Source organism: Diabrotica virgifera, chromosome 7, assembly GCF_917563875.1.
Source record: "Diabrotica virgifera virgifera chromosome 7, PGI_DIABVI_V3a".
NCBI lineage: Eukaryota > Metazoa > Arthropoda > Insecta > Coleoptera > Chrysomelidae > Diabrotica > Diabrotica virgifera.
This window is the reverse complement of record NC_065449.1, coordinates 63,101,387-63,122,917: the sequence shown is the minus strand read 5'-3', so window position 1 is coordinate 63,122,917 and position 21,531 is coordinate 63,101,387. Positions and strand designations below refer to the sequence as shown.

The 21,531-nt window shown below is 33.0% G+C and overlaps 1 protein-coding gene across 2 annotated transcripts in view; it reads left to right on the top strand.

The window, feature by feature from the left end:
- Positions 1-236: 236 nt before the first annotated feature.
- LOC114329841 (chromobox protein homolog 1) overlaps positions 237-21,531 on the top strand; it is a 38,227-nt gene continuing 16,932 nt past the window's right edge. Inside the window, exons 1-2 of one of the 2 annotated variants that reach the window (XM_050655827.1) lie at positions 237-253; positions 20,669-21,035. In XM_050655827.1, coding sequence (XP_050511784.1) covers positions 20,675-21,035 — 361 coding nt within the window. In that variant the 5' untranslated portion in view covers positions 237-253; positions 20,669-20,674. Of the gene's footprint in view, positions 254-835; positions 1,027-20,668; positions 21,036-21,531 lie in introns of those variants that run through there. The other variant, XM_028279098.2, reaches the window with a different exon arrangement.

Below are 21,531 nucleotides of genomic sequence, written 5' to 3'. Positions count from 1 at the left end.
TTATCTGAAGAAAATATCATATTTAAGGATTTTTCTTCACTTTTCGTTATGGTTTAGTTAACACCAAACATTAAAATTAAGTGTACATCGAAAGCAATTAGGCAGTGTGAATTATTATTACCAGATTTTAACATTATAGTTGAAACTATTGAACTATTACTTTTGTGGTGTGTGTCTAACACAACGGGGAAGGAAAGAAATTCAGTATGAAAATATAAAAATAAATAATAAAAATCAAAACGGCAATATTAAGGTAAGCGAAATATCTATTAAAAAAAATTATTATTCAATCCTTAATCGCCAAAGTTGTCATATTTCGCCGCTACGGGCGCTGGCATAGTTTCGTGTATCCTCACCATGGTCACGCACGGGGCCCATATTTCTGAAAAAATTTAATATTCGATGATTGTATTTTAGGTTTTAGAATATGCAGAACTTTTTATAAAGAATAACTTTTTTTCATAAAATTAAAAATAAAACAGTTTCCCATAATATTTATGGTGCCGATTTATATTTTACTTTGTGATTTGTGATACTGATCAGTGATCACACTACACCTGGCAACTCTGGAAATAGTACCAACAGTTTTTTTCTCCAGTATTCTACTTCTTTTTTAATGTTTTAATGGCCTCGACTGTATTTCTAAGATATCATTTTTACTCCATACAATTTGAGCATAGATTTAAATCATTTTATTGTAAAAATAAATGTATTATATTAAATTCAGTATACATATTGAAATTAATACTGTCAATATAGGTAAATAATAATAATAGGTACCACCTGAACTCTAAAATATGCCTAATTATACAGCCATCAACCACCATCAACTTCCTATCCAACCGGCAACAGCTAAAAAATTGACATTTTGTTTGGTGCTTGTGATTGGTAGTGTTTGCTTCTGTATAAATCTTCTTCATTGTCAATCCAAAATACAAAAAATAGTGGCGTCTATTAGGAAAAACATTTTATTATATTATAGAGTGTTTGTTTTAAGGCTCAGTATCTCTAAATAGAAATAATAAGGTATGTAAATAATGTATTTTGCGGCAGATTGGTTTTTAACCTAACATAGGGCTTTATAACAATTACAACTGTTTTATTATTTTCTTCCACAGGATTGTTTATGATCACAATTTGCTGCTAACATGTAAACATGTGTAAACATATATAACAATATCTAGCAAAGTGTTCCTACACACATTGTTTAATAATGTCCTTTATTTTAGCAAAGCACTAATTATTGGTAATGTTTTATTTTAATACAAATTTATCTTTACTGTACATAAAACTCAATATTCCGAACTTAACAAAAAAAAATAGAGCTAAGTATATCAAAAATTGTGAGGTACCAAACAATAAGCAGGTTATTTTGAGCCAATATTAATGAGGTTTACTAGAATATTTTAACATTCTAGTAAACACACAAACAAATCTTAATATCCAGCAAAATAGTTCAGTAATCATAGAGTATAAATGAGATTTCAGATGAATGAATCATATTTATTAGTACATGAATTCCATACATCATACAGCATGAATCATTGCATTGTTAGATCTAGGTACACTGTGCGTCATGAAAAAGAGGCCACTTAGAATTTTATAAGAATTTTTCAATAACTTACATCAAAGTTTATACAACTTTTCTATTGTAACTAAACTCCCACATGCAGAAACACTTAGCGTCTTTTAGGCACCGACAAACAGTGCCAACATGTCAATTAAGGGTAATAAGTTTGCAGAATTGATATCAGTCTTATCACTTCAGATAATGCACCTGTTGTTTGTACCTTATTTTTCTTGGAATATGGCTATTTTGTTTTTCAAAAATCTTTCACTTGTGTACAGTTATTCAAAGAGTTAACTTGTGCAATTTTTAAACTTAAAACTATGGCTCAGGGATTTGCTAGATCTGTTCAAATTGTTACTTTGATTGGTAATGGAATAAGTCAAAGAAAAGTGGCCACGCAGCTTTGAGTCAGTCATTGTATGGTCCAAAAAACTTACTAACGATTCGTAGAGACTGGATCTCAAGAATGACGACCAGGACCAGGCCGGAGAAGAATCATGACAGCCAGAGAAGACCATTCTTTACAACGCACTTTGCAAAATCTCACCTGTGAACATTAAGCACTTCTACCGCGAGAAGAAGGTTGACAGAATTTGGTCTAAGGGCTCGTTGTCCAGTAACAGGACCTTTGTTAACAGTAGCACATCAACAACGCCGACTACAGTTTGCTAGAAACCATGAGCATTGGACGATAGAAGATTGGAAAAATGTTTTGTTTAGTAATGAGTCCAAGATGGTTCTTTATGGCTCAGATGGTTGCATCAAAACATACAGAAAATGTGGGGAATGATATGCTGCTTGTGTTCGACAGCATGTGTTGCTTTTATAGGAGGTTCGGTAATGTTTGGGCAGGCATTTAATTCAAAGGCCGTACTGATCTCGTATTTATTGATAGAGAGCGTTGAATGCTCACTGATACATTACCGAAATTCTAGACAAGCATGTATTGCCTTTTGCTGAATTTGTGGGTGAAAACTTTATTTTCATGCAAGACAACGTGTGGCCACACGTAGCCAGGATGGTAACGCAATACTTGGAAACCGTTGGTGTGTCAAAAATGAATTGGTTGGCTCAAAGTCCGATTTGAACCCGATAGAACATGTTTGGGACCAACTCAAACGAAGAGTAAGAAACAGAATACTTGCTCCAATAAATCGTGAGGAGCTTCGGTTGATGCTCATGGAAGAATGGAAAGCTTTTCCTTAAGACAACACTCAGAATTTGATCAATTTAATGACAAATCAAATGAGGAGTGTAATTCACAATAGAGGTGGTAATACAAATATGAATAATCACGACTTAATTGTAAATTTTATAACGAAAACAGAACAAATGTACAATGTTTATTTTTTTAATTTTCCAATAAAATCATCATTTTGGAAGAAGATGAAGTTTTTTTTTGATATTTATTATTTAACACGATGGACAGAACGTCTATAGACGTCTAATTTCGATTGATGTAATGTGACACAACGTCTATAGGCGTTGCATTTTTCTCCATTCTACTTTGCAAAATACATATAGTGTCACAACACTTGCTTATACATTTGACGCACTGTCCGTCAACATGTTAAGAAATGATTGCATACTGCTTTAGAACATATATTCTTAAACATTACACAAACATCTAATGACAATCAATTTCTTGTAGGATTCGTAAAAATTAAAAAATGCCAAAAATTTTAGGTGGCCTCTTTTTAATGAGGCGCAGTGTATATAACTGTGATATTTATATATCTGAAGAATTCTGAAGAATTTACCTTTGTTTCATATATTTAATAAATCTTTGGATGTAGGTCAGTTTCCAGACTTTTGGAAACTTTCATATGTCACACCAATATATAAATCTGGTAATAAATCTAATATTAGTAATTACCGCCCTATATCTATTCTTAGTGTTATACCAAAGGTTTTTGAAAGTATTATAACTGATTTCCTCACCTTCGATAGCTCCGGGATCCTAAACTCTCAGCAATTTGGTTTTACTACAGGTAAGTCTGCTGAACTGAGTTTGTTGACCTATGTTGATTTTCTGTCTGAAGCCTTGGAGGAGGGACTTCAAGTTGATTCAATTTATACTGACTTTTCCAAGGCCTTTGACAGAGTAAATCATGAACTCCTGATTCAAAAGCTTAGCTCCTATGGCATAAGTGGACCTTTGTTGCAGTGGTTACAGAGTTATTTAACCGAAAGATTTCAACAAGTTCGGGTAAACCACTTTTACTCACAAACCTTTCCAGTTAAGTCAGGTGTACCACAGGGGTCCCATTTGGGTCCATTACTCTTTAATATATTTATTAATGATATTACCAACTGTTTTCACGATTGTAACGCCTTGCTATTTGCTGATGACTTGAAGTGCTTTAAGGTTATAAAAAATCATTATGATGCTGCCATATTGCAATCAGAACTGAATAACCTCTCTGCATGGTGTTCACTTAACGGTATGAACCTTAATTCAATCAAATGTCATGTAATTAACTTTAACCGTACTCACCACCCAATATTATCAAACTATTACATTGATGGCCAATTGCTCAACACTGTTAATAAAATCAAGGACTTGGGGATTACACTGGAAAACTCTCTTTGTTTCAATACTCACATCATCAATGTCATTCAAACATCTATGAAAATGCTGGGTTTTGTAAAAAGAACAACTCGTGATTTTACAAACATATCCAGTATTAGAGTTCTTTACTTCTCTTTGGTCAGGTCTCACCTCGAGTATTGTTCTTCAGTGTGGTCCCCACACTACTTGGTCTACATTAGGAAACTTGAACAAGTCCAAAATAGTTTCTTCCGTTACATTGCTTTTAAGCTTCATACCTATCAAGATTACGCTGTATGGCAGCATCAACTACAGGTCCCTTCTCTTGCAAGCAGGAGAAAACAAAGGGACCTTTTGCTATTATTCAAGATCTTAAATGGTATATGCAGTTGTTCTCAACTACTTAATAAGATCGCACTGTTTGTACCACCTCGCACCACTAGACAAGTGCGAACATTTTATGTACCATTCCACAGGTTTAATTATTCACTTTTTTCGTTCGTACCCAGAGTCTTGAATTTAGCAAACTCCCTTTACAATTTACAACTGTTCGACAACTCCATCAGTCGTTTTAAAAGAAATTTACATGGGATCAATATTTGAGTGAAGGGTCTGTAATTTGTTAACTTGGTTTTATGATATTATTTCATAGTACATATTTACTTCTAATATTATATTTATATTTCTGTATGTCTGTTTTTTATATTATATTATGTTATTGTTTTTTTTTCTTTACACTATGTATTTTTGTAGAATTGGGCTTGCCCGTAAAATAAAAAATAAATAATCTCTGAAGAATTCAGCAATCTACTCATATGAACAATTACTTTCATCATGATAATAAAGAAACAAGTTAGGCATGTGTTCAATCACATTGGACATACAAACATTTTTACCTATAATTTTTAAATTACAAGGTTAACCATTAAAATATCTGACATTTTAAGAAAAGGGCCCATTTTACGTTGCGGTCAGTATCGACACCTGCTGCAAGTATCAGTATCTCGATACAAATCTCACAATATATTTGGTTGTCTCAGTATCACTACATCAGTATGAGAAGATATCACCGTTTGTATCACTGTAGTGCACATACAGCTAGTCCAAATTCTAAAGACAAAAAACATAGACAAGCGGGACTTAAGAATAATAACAAACCTTTACTGGAATCAAAGAGCACAAATTGTAATAGATAATGAACCCAGTCCAGAAATTGAAATCAGGAGAGGAGTTAGGCAGAAGCATCACTATCCTAAAGTGAAGAAATAATTAACTGAAGATCTATTAATAACATAAGATATGCAGATGGCACCGTGATTATAGCAAACTCTGCTGATTAACTCCAATTACTACTAAAGAAAACAAACAGTTTCTGTGAAGAATATGGACTAAAAATGAGTGTAAAAAAGACCAAATACATGATATAGTCCAGGGCTCATCTGTTTTGAGATGGACGTTTAGAGGTGACTCAAATTTTTTTGCAGAAATTGCTTAAAAATAACTCAAATAATAATATTTGAGTTATCCTCCCACTCAAAATGGTCCGGAACATTGTTTAAATAATCAAAATGTCAAAATATGAAGGAAAAATTCGATTTTTTTATTTTTGGTTTTTTGAATATAACTTTAAAACTGTTCATTTCTGAGAAAAGTTGTACTGACATAAAAGTTGCGTAATTAAATTTACTATAATATAGAATTGGTTAAAAATTTAAAAAAATAGTCACCCTTGTTGCAAAATAGCAATAATTGCAAAAAAACCATACAAAAACAAGTATTTGCATTTTACGTTTTTCAACCATTTATTTAGGACCTTCATATTTTACCCAGAAAAACTTTATGATATAGTAAAACAACACTGGAAATTTCATTAGGATCGGTTTAATAGATTTTGCAAAATAAATTTTGCAATCCAGCTTTCGCAAAAAAAATTCATTTTTTAAAAATGTTGCAGGACTAAAAATAAAGCAGATAGTAAGTTGATTTTTTTTTTGCTTATAGAAGTGTACTGTACCGTTCATTTGCAATTTGCAAAATTAAAATCGAATAATTACCACGGCATCAGGAAATTTTTTAAATAAACATTAATTTTTGGTGCTGCGTGCAGGACAGCGGTGTTCGATTCACACAAGTTGATTTCCATCAAAATTTCTTCTAATCTTTATTTAATATATTATTTTCTTACTCTTTATTTTTTTGTATTTTAATATTTTAATTCCACAAAAATCAAACTAATTTTATTATTGTTTGTGAAATATTGTTTAAACAATTGCATATGCTTAAAAATAATAAACTTTTATTCTCTACGTTAAAATATATGAACAAAGCAAGTTTTTGCTAAAAACAGTGTTATTTTAAAGGATAGAGTATGTGTTTTTATTTTGCAATAAACAAATTTATTTATTTATATCGAAATTTAATAAAAATTAAAATGTATCAATCATTATCAAAGGTCATTGAAATGCCCAATCAGAGCAAACTATCCGCTGTCCTGCGCGTAGCACCAATAATTAATGTTTATTTAAAAAAATTCCTGACGCCGGCGCCGTGGCAGTTAATCGATTTTAATTTTGCAAATTGCAAATAAAAGGTACAGTACACTTCTATACGTAAAAAAAATTTCAACTTGCTATCTGCTTTATTTTCAGTTCTGTAGCAATTTAAAAAACGAATTTTTTTTGCGAAAGCTGGATTGCAAAATTTATTTTGCAAAATCTATTGAACCGATCTTAATGAAATTTACAGCACTCTTTTAGTGTATCATATAGTTTTTCTGGGTGAAATATGAAGGTATTAAGTGTAGCATAAATGGTTGAAAAACCGTAAAATGCGAATACTTGTTTTTGTATAGTTTTTTCGCAATTATTGCTATTTTGCAACAAGGGTGACTTTTTTAAAATTTTTAACCAATTCTATATTGTAGGAAATTTAATTATGCAACTTTTATGTCAGTACAACTTTTCTCGGAAATGAATACTTTTAAAGTTATAATCAAAAAACGAAGAAAAAAATCGAATTTTTCCTTCATTTTTTGACATTTTGATTATTTAAACAATGTTCCGGACCTTTTTGAGAGGGAGGATAACTCAAATATTATTATTTAAGTTATTTTCAAGCAATTTCTGCAAAAACATTTGAGTCACCTCTCAACGTCCAGATGTACTAATATTTTTACAGATCCGCCCTGGTCTAATAATAACTAAGAAAACAAACATACAGACAAGCATATAATATACAGGGTGTAACAAAAATACAGGTCATAAATTAAACCACATATTCTGGGACCAAAAATAGTTCGATTGAACTTAACTTACCTTAGTACAAATGTGCACGTAAAAAAAGTTACAACCCTTTGAAGTTACAAAATGAAAATCGTTTTTTTCCAATATATCGAAAACTATTAGAGATTTTTTATTGAAAATGGACATTCGTGGCATTCTTATAGTGGGAACATCTTAAAGAAAAAATATACTGAAATTTGTACACATCATAAAAATTTTATGGGGGTTTTGTTCCCTTAAACCCCCCAAACTTTTTTGTACGTTCCAAATAAATTATTGTTGTGGTACCAATAGTTAAATTCAATATTTTTAAAACTTTTTTGCCTCTTATTATTTTTTCGATAAGGCAGTTTTTAACGAATTGCAGCTTCTTTTTTAATATGTTTACATAAAAATTTTATGAGGGTTTTGTTCCTTTAAACCCCCCAAATGTTTGTGTGCGTTCCAATTAAACTATTACTGCGGTACCATTAGTTAAACACAGTGTTTTTAAAACTTTTATTTATTTATTTATACGGGCAAGCCCAATTCGGTAATACATTAATAAGATATTGATAATTACAGTGTTGAATATATAAGAATAAAATGAGAGAGTACAAAACATTTAAAAAGACATGACAAAGTAAAATAATTACAAAACATTAATTACTAACAAATAACAAGGTTATGACATTGCTAAATATTTAATTTGGTTAAATGGTTCTTAAAAACATCAACAGAGTTACCAAAAAGTAAAAGGTCACCTAGGGAGTTAGTAAGTCTTAGTGTTCTAGGAACAAAAGTAAAATATGAGTAATTATATCTATGAAAAGAAATATGAAAGGTTTGAATTTGTCTTGTTGATCGTGGTGGAACAAACAACAATATTTTAGCAAGGAGTTCAGGGCAGTAATATATGCCATTGATAATATTAAACAATACTGTAAGATCTTTACGCTTCCTACGGACATCCAGAGAAGAGATATTCAAAAATCATTCCATATCTGTATAATTATAATTGATGTGTTTTTTGAACCCAATATATCTAAGAAAATTATGTTGAACACTATCAAGTTTGTTCTTGAGGTGTAAATAATGTGGGGACCAAACTGGAGAACAGTAGTCAAGGTGCGTCCTGACTAAAGAACAATAGAGCATTTTAATAGCGAACACGTTTGTGAAATCACGAGTTGTCCTTTTAACAAAGCCAAGCATTTTCATGGATCTTTGAGTAATATTGTTGATGTGATGGTTAAAGCTCAGAGAGGAATAAGAACAACACCTAAATCTTTAATTGAGTCTACCGTATCCAATAATTGATCATTTATGGTATAATTAAATACTGATAAATGATGATTCCGACAAAACCAGATAATGTGACACTTGTTGACATTCAAATCGATCCCATTATCAAGACACCAGTTGGCTAAATTATCTAAATCTGATTGCAATGATATTGCATCATCTTGATTATTAATGATTTGATAACATTTAAGATCATCAGCGAATAAGAGAGCAGAAGTGTTAGAGAAGCAGGTGACGATGTCGTTAATATACAGGTTAAACAAAAGTGGACCCAAATGAGAGCCCTGAGGTACACCAGAGGTTACTAGAAAAGTGTTGGAGTAATGATGATTAACCCTAACCTGCTGTGTTGTATTTGTTAGGTAACTGCCCAACCACTTCAACACAGAACCTTCTATGCCATATAATTTGAGCTTATGTAACAAAAGATCATGGTTCACCCTATCAAAAGCCTTGGAGAAGTCAGTATACACTGAATCAATCTGCAACCCCCTCTCCAAAGCTTCAGACAAGGTATCAACATAAAGCAACAAACTAAGTTCTGCTGATTTACCACAAGAAAATCCGAACTGTTGAGAATTTAGTATCCAAGAGCAGTCATAATTAAGGTAATCAGTAACAATACTCTCAAATACCTTGGGAATTGTGCCGAGAATAGAAATAGGACGATAATTCGTTATGTCAGCTTTATTACCTGCTTTGTAAATTGGAGTGACATAGGATAGTTTCCAAACGTCAGGAAATTCCCCCAACTGAAGGGATTTATTAAAAATATGATAAAGCGGCCGAGACAGAATAAAAGAGAATCGTTTAAGAACAATGGGAGAAATACCATCTGGCCCAGGTCCCTTATTGACATTAAGAGTTGAAAGTTTTTCGTATATTTTTGAAATTGGTATAATATAGGAAGATACACAGACCTTAGACTGTATTAAATTGTCATTATGCTTAAGAGTTTTATTACTAAAAACTGAAGAGAAATGGCTAGCAAATAAATTTGCAATATCGTTGCCATTAGAGGCTAGTGTATTGTTGAGTGACATTGAGACAGGCATACTATTATTTTCTTTCTTACTGTTTACAAATTTCCAAAATTTTTTTGGATTAGCTTGGATCGAAATCTCAGTTGAATGTATATAATTAGCATAACAATTTTTTGATAAAATTTTGCACTGAGCTCTAAGTTGACTAAAACTTGCATAATTCCCAGGAGACCTGTTACTCTTGTAAATTAAATGGGCAGTCTTTTTGTCACGTATTAATTGTGTAAGTTCACTAGAATACCAACCAGGAAATTTCTTTGTACAAACTTTTTTCAATGGAACATACATATTAAGCACACAGTAAAGAATATCATAGAAAGTACCTATCATCTCGGAAAGTTCTTTATCACTTATAAGACTGTCCCAATCAATTGCTTCTAAGTATTGATAAATGCAAGGAAGATTAGCTTTATGAAAATCATAGTAGTATTCACCATCGCCTGCAGTAGTGTTCTGATCAAAGTGTAGCTGTAAGATAGATTCAAGTGGAGGATGATATAAGTCTGGAGGAATCAATATATCAACTGCCGAGGTTAGCACAAGCTCTTCTGATGAGAGAACAAGGTCTAGAATAGCGCCTCTAGAATTGACAATGTTATTTGATTGGAATAGATTATCAAGAGCACACATATTTGAGATAACACCAATCGCCTCCGTTTCTGCAAACGATGTATTAGGTTTAGCAGTTGCCGATGAGCAAAAGTCTTCAAGTTCCCAATCAGCTGATGGCAGGTTGTAGTCACCAAAGAGGTAAAATTTGGAATTTGAATATTGTTCACCTATACTAATAAGCTGATCGAAGTGCACTTGGTACTTGTTAGGTGTAGACTTTGGTGGAATATACAATGCTCTCAAGATAAACTTACCACACAAGTGAACAAAAAGTTGCTCAATGGAGGAATCTGACGGAATAATTTTAACGGAAAATTTCTTCTTAGTGGCTATTAAAACTCCTCCTCCTCTTACAAATTTGCTAGATTCAGGTGTACGATCTTGTCTGAAAATGTTGTAATTTGTCAATCCAAGTTCAGCATCATTGAAATCGGCAGTAAGCCAAGTTTCTGTAAAAATGATTACATTGTAGACACAGTTTGACACATTAATACTTAAATCAGTTAATTTGGTACGGAGTCCTCTAACGTTTTGGTAATAAAGAGATAGCTTGCCCGGATTTAGTGGTTTTTTTGCCTCTTTGTATTTTTTCGATATGGCACCTTTTATTGTGATGTGGCTTCATTTTTAATATGGTTCAAAATATACCTAAAAATGTAAATCATAAATAAATTTTCACATTATTACAAAATCTCCATAATCGTACTTAACCATATACAAATATGTGGTGGATTTGACAAATATTTAAAATATCTCGATAAAAACTAACTTTTTGAAAAAGTACTAAGAGATAAAAAAGTTTTTAAAACATTGTGCTTAACTAATGGCACTACAATAATAATTAAATTGGAACGTACACAAAAATTTGGGGGGGTTTAAAGGAACCAAACCCCCATAAAATTTTTATGGGGTATACAAATTTCAGTATAATTTTTTCTTAAAATAATACTGCTATAAGAATGCCACATGCCCATTTTCAATAAAAAATCTTTAATAGTTTTTGATATATTGGAAAAAAACGATTTTCATTTTGTAATTTCAAAGGGCTGTAACTTTTTTCACGTGCACATTTGTACTAAGGTAGGTTAGGTTCAATCGAACTATTTTTGGTCCCCGAATATGTGATTAAATTTATGACCTGTATTTTTGTTACACCCTGTATATTATGTAGCTTTTTCACTTAAGGACAGGAAAACAAACACATGGATAAGACAGAAAACCAAAGTCACCAATGTGGTACAAAAGTCACTAAAATTGAAATGGCAATACGCTGGACATGTAGCTAGGAGCGATCTTAACAACTGGCGCAACCTGGAGACCATACGAATACAAAAGACCCAGAGGCAGACCTCCTATGAGATGGACAGATGCTCTGAAACGAACTGCCGGGAAAAATTGGCTACAAGTAGCGTACAACAAGAAACAATGGAAAGGAAGACTTAAAGAGGCTTATGTTCAGATCTGGACGTGAATGGCTAGATGAAGAAGAAGAAGAAGAAGCTTTTTTACAGGCCTTTAAGGCCCAGAGCTTTGTTGTTCTTTTCCATACCTTTCTGTTACTTGTCAACTTATTCCAGTCTGTTATTCTCTTTCCGTTTAGGTCTTCTACTACTGCCTCTCTCCATCGCTTTCGTGGTCTTCCTCTCTTTCTTGTATAATCTGGTACCCTCCATGCTATTTCTTAAGTGTATGGTATTTTTTCTTAATTGTCATAATAAATCATTATCACAATTAAAGTTACTGCACATAATTTTAGCTTCTTTTTCACCATCATTATTTACCTGTTTCTATTATTTACATACTCTAATAATAAAACAAACTTCAGATATAATAGGTTCGGTTATCAATACAAAATTGCATGCTGCCTACATGCTAATTATTGAAATTAAGATAGTAGCAAACACAAAGCCAGATTTTTCATACTAAATCGGCTCGCGCAGCTAACTAATATTTTTAGTACTGAAATCAGTACTGAAATTAGCATAATGGCAAACGGGTCTAAGACAAGAATTTGTTCATATTATATGGCTGTTCAAAGTTTGCATACACTTGTGATTAGTTACTCGTTAAGTCCTTTCAACTATAACCCTTTCAAAAATAAGCACTTTGAACCAGTGAAACTCACATATTATTTATAAACAATACATAAGTAAATTAAATTGTAAAGCGGTAATAATTAATTTCATTTGGGATGCTAATTAAGGGATGATTTTCATTTTTTTTACAACAAAGTGATCAGCTTTATTTTGAGGGTTGCTAGAAGCTTGCCAGAACTTGCTTAGTTTTGATGCTATTAGAAACTTTTATAAAACAAACAAAAATAAAGCTTTTTTAAACACTTTAAAAAAGTTTTTATGAGTTTTTCGTGAAAAGTGCTTAATTTTTTGGTTATTTATCTTTGAAATATTCGGTTTGTAATTTTACAAATAAGAACCTACTTTTCATGAGCTCCTACTCTATTTCTACTGGGTCCACAGACTTTCTACATACACCATTTTTTAAATTTTTTTATAAGCTACAATTTTGCCAAAAAATTTTTCGATAAAATACTTAATTTTATAAAAAACATTTTCACTCGCAAATAATTCAAAAAGTATTGACCTAGTGAAAAAACTATGTAGAGCAAAGTTGATTAGTATTAGTCAGTTTATCCATTTACGGACTTATTTTGAACGTATGTTTTTTCATCCCCGAGAAGGCGTGGCTTTCACCATCCAAGTAAAAGCAACCAACGGCACAAGTCCAAAAGTGAAGTGGAGAGTAAGCGGAAATAAATCCAAATTTTCATGCAATTCTGTGGTAACCCTGAAAAATTATATATACGGTATCGCCGTATTTCACGTTCATTTTCTGACCTAATGGGCACATCAAAGCGATTTACAGAACCATAACAATTAGATAATTTTATTACTTATCTTATAACGCTTCGTTTATGTGTGGGCATAATTTTATTAGATTCATCATCATCATCATAAGTGGCCCGACAATCCGTCGTGGATCTTGGCTTGATCGCAAAGAAGTCACCACTCCTGTCGATTCCTGGCAACTTCCCTCCATCTTCTGACCCCTAGAATCTTTAGGTCTTCTTCTACATCATCAATCCATCTTCTTCGTGGCCGTCCTCTACTTCTTGTGCCCTCTGGTTTTGAAAAAGTTAATTTCTTAGTGTATTCGTGATCTGGCATTCTAGCAATGTGTCCAGCCCATCTAAGTCTCTGCACTTTAACGAATTTCACAATATCTGGATCGGTGTATAACCGACACAGTTCACAGTTGTATCTTCGACTCCATAGCACATTTTCATTTACGGCCCCAAAAATCTTTCTAAGAATTTTTCTCTCAAAAATACCGAGAAGTCTTTCATTTTGAGATAAGGACCACGTTTCAGCCCCATACAGGGTGTCCCGAAAAGATTGGCCATAAATTATACCACACATTCTGGGGTCAAAAATAGGTCGATTGAACCTAACTTACCTTAGTACAAATGTGCTCACAAAAAAAGTTACAGCCCTTTGAAGTTACAAAATGAAGATCGATTTTTTTCAATATATCGAAAACTATTAGAGATTTTTTATTGAAAATAGACATGTATCATTATTATGGCAGGATCATCTTAAAGTAAAATTACAGTGAAATTTGTCCACCCCTTAAAAATTTTATGGGGGTTTTGTTCCCTTAAACCCCCCAAACTTTTCTGTACGTTCCAATTAATTCATTATTGTGGTACCATTAGTTAAACACAACGTTTTTAAAACTTTTTTGCCTCTTAGTATTTTTTCGATAAGACAGTTTTTATCGAGATGCAACTTCTTTTTTAATATGTTTACATAAAAAGTTTATGGGGGTTTTGTTCCTTTAAACCCCCCAAATGTTTGGTACGTTCCAATTAAACTATTCTTGCGGTACCATTAGTTAAACACAGTGTTTTTAAAACTTTTTTGCCTCCTAGTCTTTTTTTGATAAGTCACCTTTTATCGAGATGTGGCTTCTTTTTCAAAATATACCTAAAAATGTAAATTATAAATAAATTTTCAGATTATTAACAGGTTTCTATAATCGTACTTACCATGTAAAAATATGTGGTGGGTTCGACAAATATTCAAAATATCTCGATAAACCCTGGCTTATCGAAAAAGTACGAAGAGACAAAAAAGTTTTAAAAACATTGTGTTTAACTAATGGTGCCACAATAATAATTTAATTGGAACGTACACAAAAGTTTGGGGGGGGTTTAAGGGAACAAAATCCCCATAAAATTTTTATGGGGTGCACAAATTTCACTTTAATTTTTTTTTGCTACCATAAGAACGCCACATGTGCATTATCAATAAAAAATCTCTAAGAGTTTTCGATATATGAAAAAAAAATCGATTTTCATTTTGTAACTTCAAAGGGCTGTAACTATTTTTATGTGAATTATTGTATATAAGTAAATCAGGTTCAATCAACCTATTTTTGACCCCAGAATCTGTGGCATAGTTTAAATTTCAATTTCCGACTTATCATCGACTTATTTCTTGTGCTTTAAATGATGACGCACGGGTAAAGATTCGCGGACTCAACTGCATATTTGTTTTTTTCCTCGTTTACCACAAGTCCTAATTGACTTGCCGCGTCCGCAAGCCTTGTAAAACACTGCACCATATCTCTCATACTTCTGCCCACTATAACTATATCGTCAGCGAATGCGAGAATTTGCGTTGATCTATTAAAAATAGTTCCATTCATTCTATTTAATTTTCTGACTGCCTTTTCCAAGGCAATATTAAAGAGGAGACACGCCAGCGCGTCCCTCTGTCTTAGACCATTATTAATGTCAAAAAACGTCGAGTTTTCTCCTTGAATTCTAACGCTTACATTTTGCATTGTTAGTGGTGTCAACTTAACCAACTTAGGTGGGATCCCAAAGTCTATCATTGCATTATATAATGCAGTTCTTTTAACACTGTCATAGACTGCTTTGAAGTCGACGTGGGTAAGAGATGGTGGGTATCTATGTTATAATCTAATGACTTTTTTAGAATCTGCATATGTGCTTGAATTTGATGTATACATAGTTGACTTTCCAGAAGTGAATCTGCATTGATATTGATCAACAATATCCTTTGTGAAAAGTTTTAGTCTTTCAAACAATACATTGCCGAATATTTTATATGCAGATGCTAGGAGAGTAATGCCTCTATAGTTCTTACAATCCAGTTGATCATCTTTGTTATGCAATGAACATATTCCCTTTAGCCACTCTTCTGGTACCAGTTCATTCTGCCATATAAGTACTGTTAATTTATGGATTGTTGCAAATAGTTGATCACCACCTTTTTTATACATTTCAGAACAGATTTCATCGATTCCTGGGGCCATATTGTCTTTGAGTTTTCTGACCTAATGGGCAACATCAAAGCGATTTGCAGAATCATAACAATTAGAGAATTTTATTACTTATAACGCCTCGTTTATGTGTGGGCATAATTTTATTAGATTGGTACTTCTTATCTCAATTTTCAAGGATAAATATATGTGTAAACAATTGTCAACAAAAGTACAACAAATTGTTGTGAGTGATGTAACAGAATCGATCTAATATGTTATAGAATAGAATAGAAATATGCTTTATTGCCACTGAAAATTTTTACAATTTTATGGACAAAGCTTACATACAGTCAAAAGAAAAACATAATATAAATAACAAATAACAACTACAATTTACTAAAATTAGATAAATCGTCAATAATGTACAGTATAAAATATAAAAGCCAAGACAAAAACAATTTATTGCAAAATTTATATATATGTTGCTTACTGACCAGAAAATCAAAATAAACTGCTCGTCAAAAGTTAGGGATATTATCAGATAATGCTTTAAAAACAAAAATAATCAAACGTAAAGGATAAATTTTTTTTTATTATAAAATAAATTAAGATCGCTGCATCTTATTTCTATAAAAAATCTAACAACTCAAAAATTGCTGAAAAGTTTCAGGGAGTAGCTCGTGTGCATCTAAGGGTCGTTTCACTACGGAGAGCAATAGATTGTATCCTTGCCTTGTATCTATTGTTGTCGTCCCCCTTCGTATTTACTCAGTGTTGTACGTTTGCCGACAGTATTACATGGGTACGATACATTGATCGGTGTAAGGCTTGGCGCCTCGTAGTGAACAAACCCTAAGGGTTTGCTCACCACGGAGAGCAATGGATTGTATCCTTGCCTAGTATCTATTGTTGTCGTCCCTTCGTATTTACTCAGTATTTGTTGTACGTTTGCCGACAGTATTTAAAATATTGCATATATTTTACCTGGTATTGGATACATGGGTACGATACATTGATCGGAGTAAGGCTTGGCGCCTCGTAATGAGCACAACTTTATGCTCTCTAGAGTCGATCCCAAGCATGTTCAATGCAGTTGAGATCAGGAGACCTGAATACCTTGATTTTCTCGAGCTTCAACTACAGTGGCAGACCGATGCGGAGTTACATTATCATCAAGAAAAAAGAAGTCTTGACCACTAGCGGCGTGAAAATGTAGAATAATATTGTTGATGACCAGAGCCGTGCGATACATCTTTTCAATATGATGCAAATCTTCGAAATGCCGCCCCTTAAGTATTTTGAAACTTAATTTTATTTTTATTAAATGAAACTACACAAAATGAACCAAAACTTTTATTTTAAAAACAAAACATACCTTAAATTAAATGAAATATGTATTAACATATCATTTACAAAAATTAGAATTTTGCCTTCTGACTTTAATTTTGGCAAACTGTCAATCCGGTTGGTGCAGTCTAAAGTAGCAGCTAGTGAGGACTCTTGAAATGAGTGCTAAATTGATCCAGATGAAATGAGTCCAATGATCGTAATCGAATTGGCGCCTTTTTCTCGTGGCTCGAATTTCATTTTCAGCTGGAAATTCGGAACTTAATATCAAGATTTTCTGCAATTTCATTAGCAGTAATTTTCATTTGGTCATAGCTAGATTGTCTGTAACTTTTAATTTTTTCTGTAGTTGCTGACAACATTTTTACACAATCTGACTTTATAGTTACATGCTGCAACATCTTTATACTACACCGCTTTTCCATAACTTTTCCAAATTTGTCAAAATAAGTCTGTTAAACCTTCACCGGTTGAATCACTAGCTTCAAAAAAACCAGTAAAAATAATTCCTCGATAATTTACTCTGACTAGAATTAAAAGCGACAACTCTTATCGTCAGAGCTGTTTAATATTAGTGGAGTCACTGAAGGTTTTCACCTCCGATTTCGTTGAACCTTCATCGATTTTCATGAAAATTGGTGAGTAGTTAGAAGATACTTCAAGGAACAAAGGTGACATGATGCCAACTTGCGCTTTTACCCTGGGGGTGGATACCACCCCTTCTCGTGGGTGAAATTTTGTTATTAAAAATAATTCCAGAAATCTATAGAGGGGCAACTTCTAAGCAAAATTTGTTATATAAAGTTATTAACATAAATCAATACTTTTTGAGTTATTAAATATCAAAGATTTTATTTTTTCTTAAAAGAAATGCATGTGTTAAAGCTGTTTTTCACGTATTACTCAAAAACTATAACCTTTTGTAAAAAAGCTATAATTACCAAAATTAAAGATAATAAAAAATTTAATACCCTCAACACTTAAAGAACTAAACTAATGTTATTTCAAAGTGAGTTATGGGTAATTGAATGTATATTTTTTTCGACGAGTACTCAAATCTAAGTCTTCAAGCTTACATAACGGGAAAACGATGCATTTTATATAATATACTTGGTAAACACTTGCCAAAGTACTTCGCAATACCTATCAAATGAGCTCCAGTAGAAGTCAATAGCATCAAAATTAAGCAAGTTATGATAAAATAAATAAGAGAACCCTTTCGATTTTTTTAGGAAAAAGTGAAAAATAAAACATACGCAATTTCCATAAAAATAAAAATTATTAATAATCCTCACAAGAATTTCTTTAGGTTAACATAGTTAATGATTTCAACAATTTTGACCGGTTTAGAATGCATATTTTTGAAAAAAAGATATAATTTTAAAAAATCAGAATTTTTAAAATTATCGTACTTTTCATTTTCTTTTGATAATAACTCCAAAAATACTCAATATACGTAAAAAATCATATTTGATTAAATTTTAGTTTTTTCTGTTCCAAATACTTTATCCATTTTACTATTTCCGTAGAGTAAAAAATAACCGAGATAGAAACGTTTAATATTTCAATTTTGCTGCGAGAACCATGTAACAGGATCCATTTAATCTTTTATTTTTAAAAAAGTAAGAGGTTTTAAAGACTAATTTTGACGTTTTTTAATAGCTCTTGGAATCAAATTCTAATTAGTTTTTAGGTGAACCTTATATCTTAAAAACTAACAGAGGTGTTTACAAAAAAACAATAATATTTTTTGGAAAATTTTTGGTGCATAAATTTTAATGCTAGCAACTTGTTACAGGGCTTGTTTGATAGATATTTCTATGAACTTTGACAAATGTTTAATAAGTTTATGTTATAAAATGCACCCATTTTCCCGGTATTTAAGCTTGAATACTTAGATTTGGGTACTCAACGAAAGAAATATACATTCAATTACCTATAACTCACTTTTAGTTAATATTAAAAGGTTTTTCTAGTAAGGAGTTTGTTTTATTTTTTATTAGCCTCAATTTTGATAATAATAACTTTTTTTAAAAAAACTTACAGTTTTTGAGTTATTTATGAAAAATCGGTTAAAAACATACATTTTTCTCACGAAAAATTAGAATCTTTGATATTTAATAACTCAAAAAGTTTTGATTTATTTTAATAAATTTATATAATAAATTTTGCTTATAATTTGTCCCTCTATCGAATTGTGGGGTTATTTTTAATAAAATAATTTTCACCCCCGAGGAGGGGTGCCATCCACCTCCAGGGTAAGAGCGCAAGTTAGCACCATGTCACCTTTGTTCCTTGAGATATCCTCTAACCACTCACCAATTTTCATGCAAATCGATGGAGGTTCAACGAAATCGGAGATAATAGCTCATATCCACCTTCAGTGACTGCACTATATGACTTACGTCTGAGGTACAATCGGCGATTATCGAAAAATATTTAGCTATTGTGCTCTCTTGCACTCAAGAACCAGCTTACAGCTGATCTTGGTTGTTTCCAAAGCCCTTAGCGCTGCCTGGCTGTCAGAGCAGATAGAGATGGTCCTGCCTGAGCAAGCCCTGTCTGTAATCTCTTGAGCACATACTAGGATCGCAAAGATCTCGGCCTGAAAAACTGATGCATGAGAGCTGAGAGCCTGGCTAGACTCAAATCCGACTCCACCACCATACATTCCAGCACCTGCCCGCTCGTCCAATCTAGACCTATCTGTGAACCAGGTGAGCCCATTACAAGTTAGTCTGGGTTCTCGTTCTACCCACTCATCCCGGTCAGGAAATTGAACCAAGAAGGAGGATGAGAACTCTAATTGAGGGGCTGTGCTGTCTTGTACCATACAAAGTAAAGAACAACACTCGATAGCCTGTCTCCAAATGTCACAATGTCCCATCCGCCCATTCATTCCCAACCAGTATCCAGAGCAGTTGAGACGATAGGCTGCCATCATAGCTTCATGCTCTACAATGAGATGTAGAGGAGGTAAATCCAGCAGAACCTCAAGAGCTGCTGTGAGTGGTCCTCATGGCTCTTAAGATGCCAACCGCTGTAGGTGAGCCAACTGGACCTTGACTGAAGACAGTCTAGCCCGGGGCCACCACACGATTGCCGCATACGTCAGTATAGGCTTTATCATGGATTGGAATATCCAATGTAGAATTTTCGGCTGCAGACCCCACTTGGCTCTGAAAGTTCTTCTGTACGCCCAGTAAGCTGCAGCGACCTTCTTCAACTTGGCGTCCAGATGTTCCTTTTATGTCAGTTTAGAATCCAGAGTCACTCCTAGGTACTTCACTGACTTGGAAATCGATAATGTTTTGCCATAGAAGCTAAGCTCTCTAGTAGATCCGATGACCCTTCTCCGAGTAAACGAAACCACAGCAGTCTTCTCAGAATTAACTCAGAGTGACTGCCCTCGGCACCATTCTTCAACGAGCCCGAGAGCCTATTTATAATAAAAACTTAAAAAGACTTTAAGGAAGACTACCATTTTGCCTTAAATATATTTACAAAGAAATATAGCACTGAGGCATACTCTGTACTGGATAAATATGTGTACTGTCTCTGTAGCCTGTGCTTGGCTAAGAGTGGCACATTAAATAGGATTTTTCTATTCATTATGATGAAAATGAGATAATAAATTATTTGTTATACTATAAAATGTCCTATGTTTTAGGTAATCATGAGTAAAAGAAACAGTCCTGTTCCGGAAGAAGAACCACCAGCCCCAGAAGAGTATGTTGTAGAAAAAATTCTTGATAGTCGTATTAATGATCATGGTATTAAAGAGTACTTCTTAAAATGGATAGGCTATGAAGAAAAAGACAACACCTGGGAACCAGAAGGTAACTTAGATTGTCCTGGACTAATTGAAGCTTTTGAAAAGGAAAAGGCTAGGAAAGACAAAGAAAATGAGAGAAAACGCAGACCAAGCACTTTAACAGAACAAAGATCAGTGAAGAAAAAAACTGACGACAAAAAATCATTAGGCTTCGATAGGGGGTTAGAGCCAGAGAAGATAATTGGTGCTACTGATAGTCCGGGTAATGCTTTTTATTATTTTGTTTTATTAAGTCTCAATATTGTAAAATGCATGAATTATGGCTTATTGCAGTCAATAAGTTTTTCAATTTCTATCATATTATCATATGTCCAAGACAATGATTTAAATCTTCGTTGCTTTTCTAAGAAATATACTATACTGTTTTTACTCAACTAAAACCTTAAAAGATCAGAAGTCTCTCGTCTATGGCGCTACAGCCCAAGTTGGGCCCTGGCCTCCCCTAGCTTCCGCCTCCCAATATCTGTCTCTCTACAAGGGCAGCAAAAATGACAGAATGTAAACTGGCAGCAAAACTATACCTATAGTGTGGCGAAACAAAAGAAGTATTGATATCAAATTAAGAATCTACAAGACAGCTACCAAAATGCACAAACTAGACCCGAAACATCAAAGACCAAAAGATAAGCAAAAGAAATTAAGATATTTGTAGATTAGCTGAAAAGGCTATTGATGGAAAAATACAGGAATAAAGAACC